We start from the raw sequence: 23,567 nt of genomic DNA on the forward strand, positions 1-23,567 counted from the left end.
TAGTGTTGTCGCCTCACAGCTAGAAGATCCTGGGTTCGATTCCCGCTGTGGGCGCTGGGGGCGTGTTCTCTCCTCTGCGTCATCAATGCCCATACCCGAGGCGGGGTTGGCGAAAGGGCCTTTCTGTGTGGAGTTTGTATGTTCTCCCCGTTTCCCCTGGGTATAGTACCCTCACATGTTCACCCGTGTCCCCTAGGGTAGGTACCCTCACATGTTCTCCCCGTGACCCCTAGGGTAGGTACCCTCACATGTTCTCCCTGTGACCCCTAGGGTAGGTACCCTCACATGTTCTCCCCGTAACCCCTAGGGTATAGGTACCCTCACATGTTCTCCCCGTGTCCTCTAGGGTAGGTACCCTCACATGTTCTCCCCGTGTCCCCTAGGGTAGGTACCCTCGCATGTTCTCCCCGTGTCCCCTAGGGTAGGTACCCTCGCATGTTCTCCCCGTGACCCCTAGGGTAGGTACCCTCACATGTTCTCCCCGTGACCCCTTGGGAAGGTAGCCTCACAAAAACATGCAGTAATCCTGGTCGGAATGTGTGAAAGAGATAACTGTTACAATTGCGCAATTCAACAGACCCATTCAGGATTCTAAAAACGCCATCTCAATCCTGACCTAAGTTTTAAGTGTTTTAAGTGTGTTGTCTTTATCTCCTTGGGCAAATCATTCCATTGCACCGTTTGTACTACATGGAATACAAGCTACTGTTATGCTAATTACTGTCTGTTATTTACTTAGTATTATTTCTAGTAGTATTATTCACTGTCTCTATTGTTTATGTATTGTTTTTTCTGTCTGTATGATTCCAGAAATGTCCACCACAGAGCAGAGTCTCCAACTCCCAGCCTTCTGTCTGTGAAGAGTGACTGGTCTAAACCAGGAAATCCTCCTGACTTCAGTAACGAACCTGGACCTCCTGATTCACAGTATGTCAACCCTCCGATAAATATATACAACACTATTTACACTGTAACACTATACAATATACACTATAACACTATACAATATACACTATAACATATTTTATACTGACGGTGAGATGGCGGGCAGCTGTGTTCTGCACTAGCTGTAAACGCCTGAGTGATGCCTGGTCGATGCCAATATACAAAGAGTTGCAATAATCTATTCTTGATGAAATCAAAGCATGGATAACCATCTCCAGCTGTTTTTAGGGGAGGTAGGATTTGACCGTGGCGATGATTGGAATTTGGAAGAAGAGAGTTTTAACGACGGAGCTGATTGTTTATTAAGTTTAAAATCTTTATCAAAAATAAAACCAAGAGAGGGGACAGTGGCACAGTTGGTAGTGTTGTCGCCTCACAGCTAGAAGATCCTGGGTTCGATTCCCGCTGTGGGCGCTGGGGGCGTGTTCTCTCCTCTGCGTCATCAATGCCCATACCCGAGGCGGGGTTGGCGAAAGGGCCTTTCTGTGTGGAGTTTGTATGTTCTCCCCGTTTCCCCTAGGGTATAGTACCCTCACATGTTCTCCCGTGTCCCCTAGGGTAGGTACCCTCACATGTTCTCCCTGTGACCCCTAGGGTAGGTACCCTCACATGTTCTCCCCGTGTCCCCTAGGGTAGGTACCCTCACATGTTCTCCCCGTGTCCCCTAGGGTAGGTACCCTCACATGTTCTCCCCGTGACCCCTAGGGTAGGTAGCCTCACAAAAACATGCAGTAATCCTAGTCGGAATGTGTGAAAGAGATAACTGTTAAAATTGTTCAATTCAACAGACCCATTCAGGATTCTAAAAACGCCATCTCAATCCTGACCTAAGTTTTAAGTGTTTTAAGTGTGTTGTCTTTATCTCCTTGGGCAAATCATTCCATTGCACCGTTTGTACTACATGGAATACAAGCTACTGTTATGCTAATTACTGTCTGTTATTTACTTAGTATTATTTCTAGTAGTATTATTCACTGTCTCTATTGTTTATGTATTGTTTTTTCTGTCTGTATGATTCCAGAAGTGTCCACCACAGAGCAGAGTCTCCAACTCCCAGCCTTCTGTCTGTGAAGAGTGACTGGTCTAAACCAGGAAATCCTCCTGACTTCAGTAACGAACCTGGACCTCCTGATTCACAGTATGTCAACCCTCCTATAAATATATACAACACTATAACACTGTAACACTATACAATATACACTATAACACTATACAATATACACTATAACATATTTTATACTGACGGTGAGATGGCGGGCAGCTGTGTTCTGCACTAGCTGTAAACGCCTGAGTGATGCCTGGTCGATGCCAATATACAAAGAGTTGCAATAATCTATTCTTGATGAAATCAAAGCATGGATAACCATCTCCAGCTGATTTTAGGGGAGGTAGGATTTGACCGTGGCGATGATTGGAATTTGGAAGAAGAGAGTTTTAAAATCTTTATCAAAAATAAAACAAGAGGTGGCACAGTCTGTAGTGTTGTCGCCTCACAGCTAGAAGATCCTGGCTTCGATTCCCGCTGTGGGCGAGTTTGTATGTTCTCCTGTTTCCCCTAGGGTAGGTACCCTCACATGTTCTCCCCGTGTCCCCTAGGGTTGGTACCCTCACATGTTCTCCCCGTGTACCCTAGGGTAGGTACCCTCACATGTTCTCCCAGTGACCCCTAGGGTAGGTACCCTCACATGTTCTCCCCGTGTCCCTAGGGTAGGTACCCTCACATGTTCTCCCCGTGTCCCTAGGGTAGGTACTGTGGAATCTCTGTGACCAAGGACCAGGCGGGACAGGGAATTGCAGCAGTTTCAACAGCATTTTATTTCATCAACAAGGAAATTATATTACAGGCAGAAGGAGAAACCCCCAGTAGGTTTCTGGGCAAATTATATTCCACACAAATGTCTGTTCCACAGGCGTTTTCCTCAGCCTGGAGGAGGAGGATGAGAACAGAGCATTAGATTTAAATTCAGTATATACAGTCTCTGATAGCACGCTCCTCACTGGAGGGCTCTGTTTAACACGATAAGACGGGGCGGGGTTCCCTTGCTTCGGGTGACGTCATCAGTCTTTATCTTTAACTGTAGCGGGTCTTCTCTCCCGATAGCGGGGGTTCAGCTCCGATAGAGCATAAATCTTCAGGCCGTTCTCGGCAAATCAAATGAGCGACTGTATGCCAGACAGTGCTCAATATAATATTGATAATAACAGGTTTCTTTACGACCTTTATTATAGAGGTTTCAGCGTCACCGTCGCTGTGGCGGGGCTGCCTTCCTCCCGCAGCGAGATGTGTGGAAATGGAACTGTTCCTTTATTGTTTTAATCGTACAGTCCGATAGTCTCTGTCGCTCTGTCGTTTCCTGGAGCGTTCCTAAGAGCCTGTGGTGAGAGGAGAGTGACAGTCAACACATGCAGGAATATACACACACATGAATGGGTGGTGGTGGAAGTGTGTGTGTCTTCTTACCCCCCGACGGTATTTGCTGTGCGTGCCTCCGTGAGCGTGTGTGTGAACCAGCCGCTGTCAGACTCAGAACTGAATCTTCCTTTTATACTGCGGGTGTGGCCGATGGCTGATTTGGGTGTGGTCGTTCCATCGTCTCAATCTGGCGGAGGGGGAGGTTTGGCACGTAGACATTCCCTACTACGAGGCCGAGGGCGGGCCTAGCTGCCCGAGGCGTCGTCTGTCTGACAGCGTGTCTGGTTGCCCTGGCAACGCACTTACCATGTTCTCCCCGTGTCCTAGGGTAGGCAAAACATGCAGTAATCCTGGTCGGAATGTGTTAAAGGTCCAATGACATGCCCCGAAATTAATATGGGTGGTACAGTACATCACGTGGTCTGACTGAAAACAGTTTGAAAGCGTTCGCGATGGGCTACGGCGCTAGCAACAAGTGGCTACTAGGTCAGGCTAGCGTTTTTGACGGTACATTTAGCGTCATATTGGTTATAAATGTAATTGAAAAAATATATTTTTTCGCCCGAAACTCCCGCCCGAAAGAATGCAATTGAGGTTGGCGTGGGTTTTTTAGGGGAACTGCAGCACAAGTGCAAATTTCGGACTCGAGTCCCACGTTCCCCCGGCCACCAACAACCCTGTCTGCCCGCTCTGAGTAGAGCCCTGAGCCCCGCAGCGCGACTACTGTTCTCTTCCCTTTCTTTCTTCCCCTCTCAGCCGCAGGCTGACTGTACACCCACTGTAATACCGTAGTCAGTTACCACAACATTGTTCAAGTGAACTATAGTGTGTTTGTTTGTATTCATTGTAATAATCAATATCGCTATCACCTGGTTGTCCGAGCCGAGTGGGGAGGGGGGCTCTCTTTCTCTCTCTCTCTCTCTCTCTCTCTCTCTCTCTCTCTCACACACACACACAATTTACAATTTAGGCATTTAGCAGACGCTCTTAATCCAGAGCGATTTACATTAAGCAAGAACAAAAGCATGGGAATACATCACATAAAAGCATTTATCATGAAACATGCGTAAGCTAAGAAAGTAACAGTGGAATATCTATAATGAAACTATACATATAAACTATACTAATATGCTATACATGTACTATGGCGTGCTATGACTATATACAATGCAATTCTACATAACATGCTATAAGTCTGTATCAAATGCTATCTAAGTCTACAGAAATGATATCTAAGGGGGTAGGGTAAGTGCTATGGGCCATGATGGAGTCTGAAAAGGTGGGTTTTCAGACTACGGCGGAAGATTGGGAGTGATGCTGCAGTTCTGACTGCAATGGGAAGTGCATTCCACAGTTTTGGAGCCAGAAGGGAGAAGAGTTTGGGACGTGTGGAGCGGTGTCCCGGCGTTTTTAGTGAGGGTACTTCCAGCTTCCCTGCGTTGGCTGATCTGAGTGCGCGGGAGGGTTTGTAGGGTTCAATCATACTTGCAAGATATGGGGGAGCCATACCTTTGGTTGCTTTGAATGCCAGCATCAGAGTTTTGTATTCTGTGCGGGCAGCGACCGGGAGCCAGTGGAGGGAGCGGAGCAGGGGGGAGACATGTGAGAATTTTGGCTGGTTGAAGACCAAGCGAGCTGCGGCAACAGCCCAGTTCACTGCATGCTGTGTGTGTGCTATGAACAGCCTGCACTGCAGCCTGCATGACCAGAAGACTAGGCTCAGTGCCCCGGCGGTGAGAGGGGGCATCTGAGACGGGCTAGACTACATGCGCGGCGATAAATCATCATAGCGATATTGATTATTACAATGAATAAGCATAAACACACGTACTTGAACAATGTTGTGGTAAATAGGATATTTGAAGACTGATATGCATTTTAGCCCGGTGCAGTGCCGCTACTCAACCTGTGAGCAGGGCTCCGCAGCAGGCTGAACTTAGCCGTGGTTGAGGGCATGTCAGCGGGGGAGACAGAGAGCTAGATGGCCGGGGCATGGCTCGAGTGCGAAATTGCGATTATGCAACAGTTACCCTAAAACAAAAAACATGTCAACTCAATGTCATTGTAACTAAGATTTCCGAGCGAATTTTTTTGAATGAGACTTTCACCCAGTATGAAGCTAAATGTGACACCAAAATAGTAGCATAAGTTGCTATGCTACTACTGCCACCAAGCCCGGCGAGCCCGCATAGAAGTCGATGGGGAAAGTTAATCGGCACTATGACGTCGTCATCATGATAGCATTGTTGGATAGCCGTTCTTATCCCCCGAGGGGCGTGACATTGGGCCTTTAAGGAGATAACTGTTACAGTCAGGGCTCCAGAATAACTTTTCACAGGTAGCACTGGTGCCACCTACCTTTTCAGTTGGTAGCGCCACCACAAATTAGGTAGCACCAACTTTTTCTTTGTATGACCTTATCACCAAGGCTAACAAAGGTTTTCTTGGCTGAAGCATAAATGCCTTAAATTAAGCACATAACATGGAATATTTCTCACTCACACACATTCTATAGGACATTATTATAATGAATTAACCTATAGTGCATTTTCTTTATTATCATTTGGCTATATGAAACAGAAATGGGCATGTTCAACCTAATGGCCAATAAGGATATTTAACACGGAGGTGCCCACCCTTCTGCATGGGCATGTTCAACCTAATGGCCAATAAGGATATTTAACACTGAGGTGCCCACGTGCCCACTCTTCCTTTATATGGAATGAATGTGAAAGCTGATGTGCTTTTATTGTGAAGGGGAAAGTTTCTAAACGGCTCAGCCTGCATATTTCCATGTGCTGAAACTAGCTGCTCACAACGTGTGGTGGACGTGACACGTTGTGAGCTTGTAAATCTGCTATTTTCAGCATTCAACACCATGTTGTACGAGGAAGAATATACCAGGTTTCACGTGCATATGTTGACACGTGTGTGTGTGTGTGTGTGTGTGTGTGTGTGTGTGTGTGTGTGTCTCTGGCACTGCAGTCATACCACACCTGGACTCACCACACCCAGTCAAACCACAACTGGACTGAAGACACCCAGTCAAAACACAGGTGGACAAAGTAAGAATGTGCACTCATTGAAAATGCATGCTTATAAATTGAAATCATAGACTAAATGTTCAAATAATTATTGTCTGTATCAATTATATCCAAGTGCATATAATGAAGCTGAACAACTATCAACTCAACAGCTGGACAAAAACAACTGATCTTGTGTTGTTAGTTGTTACTTTTGCCTGTTTTTCTGAACAAATTGCATAGTTTCTGGAGGTATTTAATATTAATGTGTGCTGTATACATGTAAAGTTATAAATTAACCTCAATGTTTAAAACATAAATGTTCTTCTCATTTCAGATGTCAGTATTTTGAACGATTATAAGGACAGTGTGAACAGTCTTGATGAAGTGAAAGACGACATGACGGAAGAGTCTGGAACCTCCGTCACCGGCACCTACTCAGAGCTCTACATCTCAGTGGGAGAGAGTGAAGGGGTTAATCGCCAACATGAGGTGATACAGCTTGAAACAGCTTCCAACATGAAGACCTTCCATGACGATGCAATCAACTGCTGTAAAATCTTTAAGATCCTCCTCCCTGGCAGAAAGACACCCAGCACGAGCGTTCTGACCGAAGGCATCGCTGGCATTGGAAAAACATTCTCTGTGCGCAAGTTTCTTCTGGACTGGGCAAGAGGTTTGGAGAATCAAGATATAGATCTCGTGGTTCCCTTTTCATTCCGGGAGCTGAACTTGGTCAGAGATAAGCAGTACAGCCTTCTCAACCTGATCCATGATTTCCACCCAACATTAAAGAAGGTCACAGCAGAGCAGCTCGCTGCCTGGAAAGTTTGCTTCATCTTCGATGGCCTCGATGAAAGCAGGTCTCCGTTGCACTTCGACAAAAATGAAATCATCTCTGATGTCACAGTGACATCATCGGTGGATGCTCTGTTGACAAACCTCATCAAGAGGAATCTGCTCCCCTCGGCCCTCCTCTGGATAACCACCAGACCCGCAGCAGCCAATCGGATCCCTCCTGCATGTGTTGACATGGTGACAGAAGTGCGAGGGTTCACAGACCCCCAGAAGGAGAAGTACTTCAGGAAGAGATTCAGTGAAGAGAAGCTGGCCGACAGAGTCCTCTCACACTTGAAGACATCGAGGAGCCTCCACATCATGTGTTACATCCCACTCTTCTGTTGGATCATTGCTACCGTTCTGCTGGACATGTTGAGGACACACACCACCATTGGACAGCTGCCCAAGACCCTGACTGAGATGTGCTGCCACTTCCTGTTGGCTCTGACAAACAGGAAGAAGCAGAAGTATGATGAGACTCATGATGTCAAAAAGAAAGCAAAAGAAAAGGGGACTCAACAGCAGCTCACTAAGACTGACAGGAAAGTTCTTCTGAACCTGGGCATGCTGGCATTTAGACATCTGAAGAAAAGTAGCATCATGTTCTACCAAGAAGACCTGGAAGAGTGTGGTCTTGATGTGAAAGACGCCTCGCTGTACTCAGGAGTGTGCACACAGATCTTCAAAACAGAGAGTGTGCTGTTTCAGAAAAAGGTCTACAGCTTTGTTCATCTGAGCATCCAGGAGTTTATGGCTGCAGTCTACCTGTACCACTGTTTCACACAGAAGAACATGAAGGTACTGAAGACATTCCTGGAAGATGAAAAATACAGAGGTAAGAGCTCCCTCTCCGACTTCCTGAAAGCTGCTATGGAAAAATCCCTGAAGAGTAAAAATGGCCACCTGGACCTACTTGTTCGGTTCCTTCATGGCCTCTCACTGGAGTCCAACCAAAGTCTGTTAGGAGGCCTGCTGGGTCAGACAAAGAAAAGTCTGTTAGGAGGCCTGCTGGGTCAGACAGAGAACAGTCCAGAAGAGATCCAGAAAGCCATCCAGAACCTGAAGGAGATGTTAACTCGTGATGATGCCTCTCCTGACAGATGTATCAACATCTTCCACTGTCTGATGGAGATGAACGACCAATCATTACATCAGGTGATTCAACAGTTCCTGAAGTCAGAGAACAGAACAAAGAAACTGTCAGAGACCCAGTGTTCAGCTCTGGCCGTCATGCTGCAGATGTCAGAGGAGGTTCTGGAAGAGTTGGACCTGGACAAATACAACACATCAGAGGAGGGGCGAAGGAGACTGATCCCAGCTGTGAGGAACTGCAGAAAGGCTCGGTTAGTAGTCAAGTGAATAGAAACATGCCATAAATGCCATTACAGTTAACACTATAATTATAAATGAAGGTTGGCATAAAAGTTGTCTGTATTTCAAATAGTGATTGGTATTGTGTGGTATGTGTGTATTGTCTGCATTGTTCTGCATTGTTCCATGCCCCTTTTAACACCATAAAAGACAGCCAAAATACCCAACATCAAACCTGCTTCACTGTGGTGAAAGCACTCAGTAGAACAAGTTGAAAGGTGTCACTCACAGATCTATATGCTTACAATGCTTTGCATCGCAACACATTGACAGCTTGTAGGTCTGGTTTATTATCAAAGCGAGTCCCTCGATGCGATGTAATATAAAAAACAGCCAAAGCTTTTGAAAGTGGTACAAAGTTGACCTAGAGGGAAAGGCCATGGAGTCACTTAATCTGTAGGGTCCATCCTCCAGGGACCATGTGTGTGATATGATCTGTAGGGTCCATCCTCCAGGGACCATGTGTGTGTCATCATCTGTCTAGCATGAAGGTGCACAACACACATCCTGGCAATAATTTAAAGATAATGTTGTCCTAAGTGTAGTAGCTGGCGAATTAAATTATCAATGCTGAATCCATAGACAACTTAAGTTATAATTTGTCTAAGCTCCAGATACAATAATGATATTTTAACTGCCATGGTTCTTTTAATTACTACGTTAAAGGAGCATAAGTTGTTGCTTGTGAAAAGGATCAATATTAATAATATAAGACACTTCTTATATCTGTGCATATGTTTGATGCAACGTTTGGAGCTGCTCATTTCCTTTTCTTGGGTTAACAAAAAAGAAAAGACAAAAGTACCACATTGGATAATTCTTTCATAATTCTTATACAAGCTCACAATGCTGCGACCTGTTGTGAGCTTGTAGATCGACTATTTTCAGCAAATATCAGTCATTATGACGGCATCAAGGCCCGCCACAATACATTTTAGTCGAGTAAATCAACTGTAGAATTAGTCGACTAAAATCTTATGACATTTAGTCGACTAAAACTAGACTAAAAACTAAAACATTCCAGGTGACTAAAATGTGACTAAAACTAAATGAAAGCTATTCAAGAGACTATGACTAAAACTAAAATCAATGCTGCCAAAACAACACTGGACTTATAACATTGTGTAGGTTATGAAATGTTATAATATTGTAGGTTATGCAATAATATAATATTGGGGTAAATTCAAACTAACAGTAAAGCCTACATCTGCATGTGGCCCAGCTTGAGGAGACAGGGAATAGAAATAGAGACTGAATGCTGGTCTCCAGCAGCTTGTTTGTAAAGCTTTTACACCGTTTAGGCAGTAAATATGCAATGTTGTTGTTCAGTCTTCATTTCACTCCTTCAACTGCTGGTTGAAGTCTTTGATTTCAAAATCTTCCTCTGTACAGACCGTACAGTCATTCTGTGTTGTCAAGTGGTGTCTATATCTCTGGATAACTAGATAGGAGATGTTTTAGTTAATTTCAATGACAGTGAACTAGGTATCATTTGTTTTTATAATCTCTTATTTAATCTGCATTCACAGACTTGTTGGCTGTAAACTCAGAAAGACAGACGTTGAAGTTGTGTCTTCAGCTCTCAGCTCTAATCCTTCCCATTTGAGAGAATTGGACTTCAGTGAAAACGACCTGCAGGACTCAGGACTAGTGGAGCTGCTCTGTGCTTCACTGAAGAGCCCACACTGTAGACTGGAAGTTCTAAAGTAAGATACATTTACCACATTCATTTTAATCACTTCTGTTTATTATGCACTGTATTATGTGAATATAATATGATTGCTGTGGTGAGAATATTTATAAGCTTGATATCATGCAGGTAACCCAAGCTTATGGGCCACTTTCAAAATATGTTTGAAAGTGTAATCCTTTGAGGCAAATGTATAAACTTCTGAGCTACTTCGTCATACAACTGGATTACACACCATAAACAGCTGATGTACAAACTCACAACGCGTCGAGGACGCAACGCTTGTGAGCTTGTAGATTGTCTATTTTATACATGCGACCCGTTGTAGCTACGCCACAGTTATCAAGCTTTACCGAGGTACGCAACAGATCAACACATAATCAATATCCTGCATCTACCTACTGTACCAATCAAATATCATTATATTAGTCTAGGCCTGTGGTTCCCAAACTGAGGGTCTGGACCCCCAAGCGGGTCCCCAGATGATTAGCTTAATGTGCAACTAGTGTGGTTTCTCACTCAACAGTAAACACACCAACATACAGTTTAAGTGTATACAGAATAGTATCTGCACATTTCAATGTATAATGACTTTTAAAATATTTTTAAAACCAATTTGGTAAATTGGCGAATATTACGGAAGACGCAAACACAACATGTATCTGTGCAGCCGAGTCAAACTAAATGAAATGCCTACAATTCTTGCTTGTCAGGTTATTGGGTCCTCAGTTCAAATAATTGTTTAGGTATCATTTGTTTTTATAATATCTTATTTAATCTGCATTCACAGACTTGCTGGCTGTAAACTCAGAAAGACAGACGTTGAAGATGTGTCTTCAGCTCTCAGCTCTAATCCTTCCCATTTGAGAGAATTGGACCTCAGTGAAAACGACCTGCAGGACTCAGGACTCTGTGCTTCACTGAAGAGCCCACACTGTAGACTGGAAGTTCTAAAGTAAGATACATTTACCTCATTAATTGTAATCACTTCTGTTTATTATGCACTGTATTATGTGAATATAATATGATTGCTGTGGTGAGAATGTATTAATAAGCTTGATATTGAACGCGTAATATCCCTTTAAGGCAAATGTATTGTAGGCTACTTCGACATACAACATGGTTGCGCACCGAAAATAGCTGATCTACAAGCTCACTGTCTCCAAATGTCTTAATGCTCAGGGTGGGATCTATGTTGGTTCTCTGCTCTACATGTAAAATGTCTTGAGACAACTTGTTGTGAGTCGACACTTTAATAAAATTGAACTGAATTGAATCACAGCGCGTCGAGGACACAACACTTGTGAGCTTGCAGATCGGCTATTTTCGATGTTCAACCCCTTGTAGCTACGCCACAGTTATCGAGCTTTACCGTGGTACGATTAATACGTAATCAATAGTCTGCATCTACCGACTGTACTAATCTATTATCACTCTATTAGTCTAGGTCTGTGGTTCCCAAACTGTCTGATGGAGATGAACGACCACTCACTACATCAGAAGATCCAACAGTTCCTGAAGTCAGAGAACAGAACAGAGAAACTTTCTGAGACCCAGTGTTCAGCTCTGGCCGTCATGCTGCAGATGTCAGAGGAGGTTCTGGAAGAGTTGGACCTGGACAAATACAACACATCAGAGGAGGGGCGAAGGAGACTGATCCCAGCTGTGAGGAACTGCAGAAAGGCTCGGTTAGTAGTCAAGTGAATAGAAACATGCCATTAATGCCATTACAGTTAACACTATAATTATAAATGAAGGTTGGCATAAAAGGTGTCTGCATTTCAAATAGTGATTAGTGGTATTGTCTGTATTGTCTGCATTGTTATGCATTGTTCCACGCCCCTTTTAACACCATAAAAGACAGCCAAAATACCCAACGTTAAATCCGCTTCACTGTGGTGAAAGCACTCAGTAGAACAAGTTGAAAGGTGTCACTCACAGATCTATAAGCATACAATGCTTTGCATCGCAACACATTGACAGCTTGTAGGTCTGGTTAATTATCAAAGGGAGTCCCTCGATGCGATGTAATATAAAAAGCAGCCAAAGCTTTTGAAAGTGGTACAAAGTTGACCTAGAGGGAAAGGCCATGGAGTCACTTAATCCTCCATCCTCCAGGGACGTGTGTGATATGATCTGTAGGGTCCATCCTCCAGGGACAATGTGTGTGATATGATCTGTAGGGTCCATCCTCCATGGGACCATGTGTGTGATATGATCTGTAGGGTCCATCCTCCAGGGACCATGTGTGTGATATGATCTGTAGGGTCCATCCTCCATGGGACCATGTGTGTGATATGATCTGTAGGGTCCATCCTCCATGGGACCATGTGTGTGATATGATCTGTAGGGTCCATCCTCCAGGGACCATGTGTGTGTCATCATCTGTCTAGCATGAAGGTGCACAACACACATCCTGGCAATAATTTAAAGATAATGTTGTCCTAAGTGTAGTAGCTGGCGAATGAAATTATCAATGCTGTATAATGGCTGAATATCCATGGACAACTTAAGTTATAAGCAACATAGTTTGTCTAAGCTCCAGATTCAATAATGATATTTTAACTGCCATGGTTCTTTTAATTACTCCGTTAAAGGAGCATAAGTTAACAGTTGTTGCTTGTGAAAAGGATCAATATTAATAATATAAGACACTTCTTATATCTGTGCATATGTTTGATGCAACGTTTGGAGCTGCTCATTTCCTTTTCTTGGGTTAACAAAAAAGAAAAGAAAAAAGTACCACATTGGATAATTCTTTCATAATTCTTATACAAGCTCACAATGCTGCGATTGGCTATTTTCAGCAAAAATCTGTCATTATGACGGCATCAAGGCCCGCCACAATACATTTTAGTCAAATAAATCAACTGTAGATTTAGTCGACTAAAACTTATGACATTTAGTCGACTAAAACTAGACTAAACACTAAAACTTTCCAGGTAACTAAAATGTGACTAAAACTAAATGAAAGCTATTCAAGAGACTATGACTAAAACTAAAATCAAAATGTGCTGCCAAAAACAACACTGGACTTATAACATTGTGTAGGTTATGAAATGTTATGATATTGTAGGTTATGCAATAATTTATAATAAGGGTAAATTCAAACTAACAGTAAAGCCTACATCTGTGGCCCAGCTTGAGGAGACAGGGAATAGAAATAGAGACTGAATGCTGGTCTCCAGCAGCTTGTTTGTAAAGCTTTTACAACGTTTAGGCAGTAAATATGCAATGTTGTTGTTCAGTCTTCATTTCACTCCTTCAACTGCTGGTTGAAGTCTTTGATATCAAAATCTTCCTCTGTACAGACCGTACAGTCATTCTGTGGTGTCTATATCTCTGGATAACTAGATAGGAGATGTTTTAGTTAACTTCAATGACAGTGAACTAGGTATCATTTATTTTTATAATCTCTTATTTAATCTGCATTCACAGACTTGCTGGCTGTAAACTCAGAAAGACAGACGTTGAAGTTGTGTCTTCAGCTCTCAGCTCTAATCCTTCCCATTTGAGAGAATTGGACCTCAGTGAAAACGACCTGCAGGACTCAGGACTAGTGGAGCTGCTCTGTGCTTCACTGAAGAGCCCACACTGTAGACTGGAAGTTCTAAAGTAAGATACATTTACCATATTTTGATCACTTCTGTTTTATTATGTACTGTATTATGTGAATATAATATGAATGCTGTGGTGAGAATGTATTAATAAGCTTGATATCATGTTAACCCAAGCCTATGTCCCTGAGTAGATGTTAAAATACCCCAAACATGTTTAACCCGTTTTAGGCGGGAACCCATTTTGGTGTTAGCATTACGTTATGCTTTAGCTATTGAAAAATAGCAGATCTACAAGCTCATAGCGCGCCACTCGGTGGCGCGCTATGAGCTTGTAGATCTGCTATTTTTTTTAAATTGAAGAGCGACTGACATAGAAGACATTTTTAGAATCTGATCTCAGGTCAGAATGAAAACTGTCAGAATGTAGAAGACATTTTTAGAATCTGATCTCGGGTCAGAATGGGTTAAAAGTGTAATATCCCTTTAAGGCGAATATCGGCTACTTCATCATATAACAGAGTTTCTCACAACGCGTAGAGGAGTTGTAGATCGGCTATTTTTGACTTGCGACCCGTTGTAGCTAAGCCACAGTTATCGACCTCCTAAATTATATTATAATAATACTAATATTACGGAAGAAAGAGCCAAACATCGTGAAAATAGCCGACCTGCAAGCTCACTGTGAGGTGTTGTGAGCTTGTAGTTTGGTAATATTTTCACATTAAAGGTGTAGTGAAACATTTTTAGAGCATATCCGTGGTCATCATATTGGCATACCTAACAATGGATGCATGCCGAAAGTCTCATTTGTGTGTGTTTTTATATCAAAAGTCCATAAAAATAAAAATGTAATTACTTCCTTAAAACTAAAACGTGATGACTGATGACGTGTAGAGATACACATCAATGAAAGCCAATACAAATGAAGCTCACCCGTTTGAGTCCCATTCCTGCGCGTCCGTCCAAACACAGCTGCTACTGATTACAGAAATCCTCCGTTTTTAATCTCATTCAAGATGACATCCAGACTTGTTTTAAACCTAATCATCACGCTAACATAATGTATATGGTCATGTGTACAGGTTAGAGATAAACCCCTAGATTTGCTGCAGGTTTAATGTAATGGTTAATGTAATGTAAGTGCTTCTAAGGGTGGGGGGGGGGGGGGTCCCAGTTCAATATATAAGTCTTTTGGGGGGTCCCAGTTAAAATATGATTATGTTGGGGGTTCAGGGTTTGTTTTAATGGAACTAAAACCTCCAGGTGTGAAGGCACCCCAAGTGGGACAAGAGTCCTTTAAGCAGGTTTTAAATCCAGGAATAATGCATATTGTAAATGTGTCATTCATTCATTCATTCATTCATTCATGTTTCCATCTGGTGTTTCAGACTGGCTCACTGCTTCTTGTCAGAGAGATGCTGTGAAGCTCTGGCCTCAGCTGTAAGCTCTAATCCCTCCCTAAGAGAGTTGGACCTGAGCCTCAACGTGGTGAATGATTCAGTCCTGGAGAACTGCAAGTGAGTAGACTTGGGCTGTGTCCATGTTGGACAGTGCAGTGTTTCCCTTTACAGTGTATTCACTCTGACACAACGTCACAAAGCATGCAGAGAGAACAATGCAGTGCCTCAAAGAAACTCTAAAAATGTAAATGCAAATTCTTGTTGCATCAAGAAGGTATAAAAGGAGAATGGAGTGCTATAGGGGTTAAGGTGGAGTCTGAAGAGGTGATGAGATCCAAACTGGGCAGCAGTGAGTATGTCTGGATGAGCTTCAGGGCCAAGATAATGATAGGAGAAACACTGTAGTGTCAGCTAGTGGAGACGTTGTGTTAGACAGTCAGACATTGATGCATTGTTGTTCTACTTCCTACAGAGTGAAACACTGTAGTGTCAGCTAGCGGAGACGTTGTGTTAAACAGTTAGACATTGATGCATTGTTGTTCTACTTCCTACAGAGTGAAACACTGTAGTGTCAGCTAGTGGAGACGTTGTGTTAGACAGTCAGACATTGATGCATTGTTGTTCTACTTCCTACAGAGTGAAACATGGAGGAGAAGATTGTCTTACTAACCCTCAACTCATTACAAAACGTGAGTATCTCTGTATGTCTGTGTCAACATCACACGTTAACATTTTATACACTGTTGTATACTTGGTTGATGTCCTGAAAACTCTTGTGCTCTCTACTCTGTGCTCTTGGCCTGGTCCTTAACACCATCAAGATGAGGTCATGTGGTTTGACAGAAACAATGCGCCTCATTCACTAACCTGGTCGTAAATAACATGTATTTCGTCTATATTTGGCATGAGTTCAATTCTGACGTGCGATGCATGAAAGGTGGTGCAGAGCCGTGATGTGTGCGGATCACAGGTGTGTCTCGTTTTTGTTAGAAAGTCACAAGTGATCTCCGTGTTGATCATTTGCATTGTTCCACGCTCCATTTGACACCATACGAGACAACTGGAAATAAAAATCACACTTGTGTGAACTGAGTGGTGCAACTATACATTTATTGGTATAGTTACTGCTTTTATGAGGGTCCCCCAGATGATTGTGGGGGTCCCCAGATGGTTATGGGGGTCCCCAGATGGTTATGAGGGTCCCCCAGATGATTGTGGGGGTCCCCAGATGGTTATGGGGGTCCCCCAGATGGTTATGGGGGTCCCCCAGATGGTTATGAGGGTCCCCCAGATGGTTATGGGGGTCCCCAGATGGTTATGGGGGTCCCCCAGATGGTTATGAGGGTCCCCCAGATGGTTATGAGGGTCCCCCAGATGGTTATGAGGGTCCCCCAGATGATTGTGGGGGTCCCCAGATGGTTATGGGGGTCCCCCAGATGGTTATGAGGGTCCCCCAGATGGTTATGAGGGTCCCCCAGATGATTGTGGGGGTCCCCCAGATGGTTATGGGGGTCCCCCAGATGGTTATGGGGGTCCCCAGATGATTGTGGGGGTCCCCCAGATGGTTGTGGGGGGTCCCCAGATGATTGTGGGGGTCCCCAGATGGTCGAAGTGTCCTTGAGCAAGAACAATTAGGTGTTCAGTACCCCTAATTGTTCCCGATGTGCTGGTTGGTGCCTTGCATGGTTTCTGCTGCCATCGGTGTATGAATGTGTGTGTGAATGGGTGAATGTAATGCACAATCTCTGTAAAGCGCCTTGGATAAAGGCGCTATATAAATGCACCATTTACCATTTACCATTTGTGTGTGACCGCGCGTGCGTGGGTGTGTGACCACGCATGTGTGTGTGACCGCGAATGCGCGAGCGTGACTGTGCGCGACTGCGCACGCGTGTGTGTGTGTGTGTGTGTGTGTGCCCGCGCGCGCGCGCGTGTGTCCGCCCGCGCGCGTGTGTCCGCGTGTATGTGTGACTGTGCGTGTGTGGGTGTGTGACCGCGCATGTGTGTGTGACCGCGAATGCGCGAGCGTGACTGTGCGCGACTGCGCACGCGTGTGTGTGTGCCCGCGTGCGTGTGTCCGCGTGTATGTGTGTGTGTGGGTGTGTGACCGCGACTGCACGCGCGTGTGTGACCACGCATGTGTGTGTGTGACTGTGAGTGTGTGTGTGACCGCATGTGTGTGTGTAGCCCACCACACACCGGCTCCGTCCGCAGCGTCGCCTGGCGCGCCGATAGAACACAGTTCTATTTTCCAGGCGGCAACGCGCAGCAACGCGTCGCGCCGCAGACGGTGTGTGATGGGCTTTAGACTGCGACTGTGTGTGTGTGACTGTGAGTGTGACCGTGCGTGTGTGTGTGTGACTGCGACTGTGAGTGTGTGTGACCACGCATGTGTGTGTGTGACCACGCATGTGTGTGTGTGTGACCGCGCATGTGTGTGACTGCGCATGTGTGTGTGTGTGACTGCGCGCATGTGTGTGTGTGACTGTGCGTGTGTGTGTGACCACGCATGTGTGTGTGTGTTTGTGTGTGACTGCGCGCGCGTGTGTGTGTGTGTGTGTGTGACTGCGTGTGTGTGTGTGTGTGTGTGACTGCGTGTGTGTGTGTGTGTGACCACGCATGTGTGTGTGTGTGTGTGTGACCGTGCATGTGTGTGTGTGCGACCGTGCATGTGTGTGTGTGTGTGTATGTGTGCGCAAGGGTCCGACCGTGCATGTGCATTTGTGCGTGTGTGTCAGTCAGTGAATGATGTATTTAATGTCTCCTGTGTTGTTGTTTCTCATCAGATTTCCAGCGTCTCACACTGGACACAAACACAGCACACAGAAGCCTCTCTCTGTCTGAGGGCAACAGGAAGGTCACAGTGAGGTCAGGGGGTCAGGATCCTCCTGATCACCCCTACAGGTTTGATTACTGGCCTCAGGTCCTGAGTACACAGAGTGTGACTGGACGCTGTTCCTGGGAGGTAGAGTGCAGTGGAAGGGTTGATATAGGAGTCGCTGACGGAACAATCAGGAAAAGGAAAGGAAGTGGTGGTGACTGTAGGCTTGGAGAGAATGACAAGTCCTGGAGACTGTACTGTGATGGTGATGATGGTTCCAGGTACTCTGTCATACACAACGGACAGTGGACTGACCTCCCTGTCTCTGCCTCTAGAGGCTCCAACAGAGTATCAGTGTATGTGGACCGTCCCGCTGGGACTCTGTCCTTCTACACAGTGTGCTCTGACTCACTGAGACACCTGTACACCTTCCAGACCACGCCCACTCAACGTCTCTATGCTGGGTTCGGGTTATGGTCCTCCTTATCCTCCTCCTCAGTGCGTCTGTGTGAGCAGAGATAGAGGCTCCATGTGAGGGTGACATCATCAGGTCGCCATGGTTACTCAACATGTTTGAGTGAGTGCAGGTTGTCATGGTTACCTGCACCGTCACCACGGGGTACTTTGACACTATAGCCGAGTCTGACATCATGGACTCCATATTTGGGCATGAGTAACTCATGACATCACGGTGACATCACCGTGGTGATGTATATAAGCATCACAGTGACATCACACATTACAGCTCCTGGACGTTGTCATGTCAACACCCCCCCCCCCCCCATGTATTTGACCTTTGACCCAATGCATTGTGAGCTTGTAGATCTGATATTTTCAAATACTGTAGTAAAGTAAGATATGGTTAATATTTGATCATTTAGCTTCTAGGACCCCCTGGAACCCCCTCAAGGACCCCCGGGGGACCCTGGACCACACTTTGAGAACCAGTTAGTGTTGATTTTGTCGACTAAAACTATGACGGAAAATGTTCGCCGACCACCTTTTTTCACTAAGGAAGACTAACATGATGACTAAAACTATAAGACAATACTGACAATTTCCTCATCAAATGAAAACTAGACTAAAATCTTAGGGTGGAGAAGAGATCCAGTAGAACTAAAAGACAAGTCATTTTATGCTTGGTTACATGCTGAAAATAGCAGATCTACAAGCTCACAACGCGTCACACTGCAAGCTTGTAGATCGGCTATTTTCAGCATTCACCGAGTGTGAAATCACCCATTACGACGCCACCAAGGCCCACCGAAATACATTTTAGTCGACTAAATTACCTGTATAGATTTAGTCGACTGACATCTTATATTTAGTCGACTAAAACTAGATTAACACTAAAACATTTCAGATGACTAAATATGACTAAAACTAAAGCTTCATTCAAAAGACTGACTAAAATAAAATCTAAAAATTAAACAAAAGAAACGGTGGTCTCAAAATCTGTTCAAAAATGTTAACCCTATATGTACACACTGGCTATTTGAAAACAGCAGATCTCACAATGTTTCGCGATGCATATTTAAAATAAGAAAGTATTTTTGTAAATATATAGGCTATTTGAAAATTGTAACACAAATCTTGTGTTGGGGTCCCTGGTACAAATATGTTCAAATGGGGGTCCCTGGTACAAATATGTTCAAATGGGGGTCGCTGGTATAAATATGTTCAAATGGGGGTCCCTGGTACAAATATGTTCAAATGGGGGTCCCTGGTACAAATATGTTCACATGGGGGTTCCTGGTACAAATATGTTCACATGGGGGTCCGTGGTCAGATCCATATTAATGTCAAACTCTATGGTATAAATGAGTCATCACCACAGGGAGCTTTAGATCTTACATTAGACTAGATGTCTGCATGTGTTGGTAGACGGGAGAGTCTTTGACCTTTGACCTGGTAGATGGGGATAGTCTTTGACCTGGTAGACAGGGAGAGTTTTTGACCCTTTGAAGCATCCTTTGAGTAATTGCTGGTGCTCAGTGTGGAGGCTGCAGCAGAGCTCAGTGTGGAGGCTGCAGCAGAGCTCAGTGTGGAGGCTGCAGCAGAGCTCAGTGTGGAGGCTGCAGCAGAGCTCAGTGTGGAGGCTGCAGCAGAGCTCAGTGTGGAGGCTGCAGCAGAGCTCAGTGTGGAGGCTGCAGCAGAGCTCAGTGTGGATGCTGCAGCAGAGCTCAGTGTGGAGGCTGCAGCAGAGCTCAGTGTGGAGGCTGCAGCAGAGCTCAGTGTGGAGGCTGCAGCAGAGCTCAGTGTGGAGGCTGCAGCAGAGCTCAGTGTGGAGGCTGCAGCAGAGCTCAGTGTGGAGCCTGCAGCAGAGCTCAGTGTGGAGCCTGCAGCAGAGCTCAGTGTGGAGGCTGCAGCAGAGCTCAGTGTGGAGGCTGCAGCAGAGCTCAGTGTGGAGGCTGCAGCAGAGCAGGTTGTTTCTGGACTTCACCTTCGCTGCCGTTCCCTTTTAGGTGGTCCTTGAAGGACAGGATTCTGTCGAGGGTCACACCGAGGTGGGTTGGATTAGAGGCAGCTTTATCTTGAGTCCACTCAGATGGATGTTCAGTTCTCTGACAGCTTTATCTTGAGTCCACTCAGATGGATGTTCAGTTCTCTGGCAGCTTTATCTTGAGTCCACTCAGATGGATGTTCAGTTCTCTGGCAGCTTTAGCATTGTGGAGATGGAATACACCGGAAGCTGGGCTTTTTGCAGAACTGGTCCAGGTTGTAAAGGTCTTCAGTGAGCACCTGTTCCAGTGGGGTCAAGTTCTGGTGGTTTGGAATGCCAAACAGATTAATTTGCAGGATTTGTTGGACGGTAGGTCGTTTTGCGTAGAGGTTGAATAGGGTTGGACCCTGCAGGACTCCATTTGTCTGTGTTCTCTGTGTGCCTGTGTTCTGTCCGAGGTGAACCTCCGGTTGGTCAGCAGATTTGTGAGTTTCACTGTGAGGTGTTTGTGCCAGACGGTATCAAAGGCAGCTGTGAGGTGGAGGAACACAGTCCCTGTCTTCAGTCATCTACCATGCAGACATCTACACCCCCCACTGCTCCACTTCCATCTATACCAACCCTCCACCAGCTGACTTCACCGTCCAATCAGCTTGGACAAAGGCATGGGAGTCCAAGGAGGTCCCAAACAAACTGATTTATGAACGGCAGTAATGCCCAATGTCCTCAGCCACTTTTTGTTCAATCTTTGTATAATATTTGTATATTTGTATATTTGATATTTCTATATTTTGGGCAAATGTATTGACATTGTTAATAGATACTGATATCTTGTATCTATCCCGTCTGTAATCACACCTTGGGTGTTACTGTGAGGTGATGATTAGTGATGGTGTGCACCTGCACAACGTCACCACTCCTTCAAAAGAGACTTGACTCCCAAAACTCCTCACACTGAAGAAGGCTGTTAGCCCAAACGTTTGTCCCGTTGAAATAGAATAAACCAGCTTGAATGTGTTTCTTGGTGTGTGCGTCCTCTCTACTTTTTATGATGTCGATTTAAGCCGGTAACGCACCATAAGTCAAAGTGCGGTGTTCACAAGAAAGTTTTCTAAAACAAATGCTTGCAATGATTTCAATGTGTTTGTAAATGTGTCTAGTAACAAACTAACGAGTAAAACAAATTCTTGCAATGATTTCAGAATCATGAGAAATGGTTGACTAGACTTAACGTCTGCTCTCCTACTGCTGTGAACATGTTGTTGACTAGACTTCATGTCAATCACTCTGGATTCACACATCTACTAAATGTGTTGTTAATTAACTCAAATCAATCAGTGTATTCATTGATTCATTATTAGATCATAATTTCCTCACTCGTTCCATTATTGCGTTTCATTGAATATTCATTTGATATCATTCTCATTCTTCACATGTTATTGTATGATCATGTGTAGAAGTCATAATTGTTTAATACATTGATTGTTGATAGGGATGCACGATTAATCGGTAGCATAAATCGGAATCGGCCACATCGGCCATAAAAATGCCATATTGGTATCGGAACAGTCTCAAAATAATACAGATTATTTAATGGGTTTTAAATGAAAAATGTAAAAAACCATCAATGAGTTCAATATAAATCAAAAGTGTCTAATACCACTAGTCTAGAACAAAAGCCACATCAAATATGATGTAAAATCTTAAGTAAAAATAAACTTTAAATTTTTCTACATTTAATTTGTGTACTCATTCAGTCTCATTCAGTCATTCAGATGTGAAAACAGACACTTGGAAAAGAGTATAGGCTATTTATTGATTGCTTTAATACTTTATTAACAGGCTTTGGGCCAAGCACCTATAGGGCCTAGGCTTGTTTCCATTGTGGTCCTCTGTATGATATCGGAATCGGTCACATTCGGTCTCGGCAGATATGACCCTGCAAATAATCGGATATCGGGCATGATTTCATAATCGTGCACCGCTATTTGTTGACAGTCTGTCGTTGTTCCTGTGTATTAATATTCATAGTGTGAAAACATGTCCACAATATAAGAACTACGTTGGATCCAATCGGAACACACGTTATTATTTCAATGTATAAACAAACAATGTCATTTACAGCTAAACATTTCTCTCAAGAATGTTTCTGAATACATTTGAAGCGAGAAACAGACACTGAACGCACTGACCGGATATTGATTCTATTTCTCCAACACTTCCCGTTGATTTCTGAGGCGCGTTGCACTGGACTCACCTGGCATAAACTAGTGGAATTATTTCATTCCTGTGAGTGTAAGCAATGAAATCCACCTTTGTTTTGTTTTTACTCATGGGTCAGTTCCCATTAATTGTCCCAACATCTAACATCAGTTATTATGGTGGAGGCCTAATGGACTACTTTCAATACCGTAAGCAATGAAATCCACCTTTGTTTTGTTTTTACTCATGGGTCAGTTCCCATTAATTGTTCTCTTTGCCTGCCTGCCTGTCCATGAGTAGTTATTTGTCTGTCTGTCAATGAGTAGCTGTCTTACTGTCTGCCTGTCTATGAGTAGCTGTCTGCCTGCCTGTCTATGAGTAACTGTCTGCCTGCCTACCTGTCCAATTGTCCATGAGTAGCTGTCTGTCTGCCTGTCTGAGTAGCTGTCTGCCTGCCTGCCTAATTGTCCATGAGTAGCTGTATGTCTGCCTGTCTATGAGTAGCTGTCTGCCTGCCTGCCTAATTGTCCATGAGTAGCTGTCTGTCTGCCTGTCTATGAGTAGCTGTCTGCCTTCCTGCCTGTCCAATTGTCCATGAGTAGCTGTCTGTCTGTCTATGAGTAGCTGTCTGCCTGCCTGCCCAATTGTCTATGAGTAGCTGTCTGTCTGTCTGTCTATGAGTAGCTGTCTGCCTTCCTGCCTGTCCAATTGTCCATGAGTAGCTGTCTGTCTGTCTATGAGTAGCTGTCTGCCTTCCTGCCTGTCCAATTAGCCTGTCGCTAAGTCCCACCCAACCCCGTTGTTGGCCAATACCAGGTTAGCGACAGTTACTAAGGTAGGAGCTCGGTCAAGCTGTCTT

At 44.4% G+C, this 23,567-nt stretch overlaps 1 protein-coding gene across 1 annotated transcript; it reads left to right on the forward strand.

Moving 5' to 3' along the window:
• Positions 1–515: 515 nt before the first annotated feature.
• Positions 516–18,585, forward strand: LOC308310440 (NACHT, LRR and PYD domains-containing protein 3-like; the record flags this gene model as incomplete). Its single annotated transcript, XM_080756783.1, has 12 exons — positions 516–520; positions 811–927; positions 1,967–2,083; positions 6,344–6,423; positions 6,719–8,564; positions 10,122–10,298; positions 11,073–11,237; positions 11,725–11,970; positions 13,721–13,897; positions 15,231–15,359; positions 15,879–15,931; positions 18,029–18,585. The coding sequence occupies 12 exons, from the start codon at positions 516–518 to the stop codon at positions 18,583–18,585; spliced, it is 3,669 nt and encodes a 1,222-aa protein (XP_080612909.1).
• Positions 18,586–23,567: the final 4,982 nt, after the last annotated feature.

This window comes from Protomyctophum bolini (assembly GCF_963924005.1).
Source record: "Protomyctophum bolini genome assembly, chromosome: 22".
In the NCBI taxonomy this organism is placed as follows: Eukaryota; Metazoa; Chordata; class Actinopteri; order Myctophiformes; family Myctophidae; genus Protomyctophum; species Protomyctophum bolini.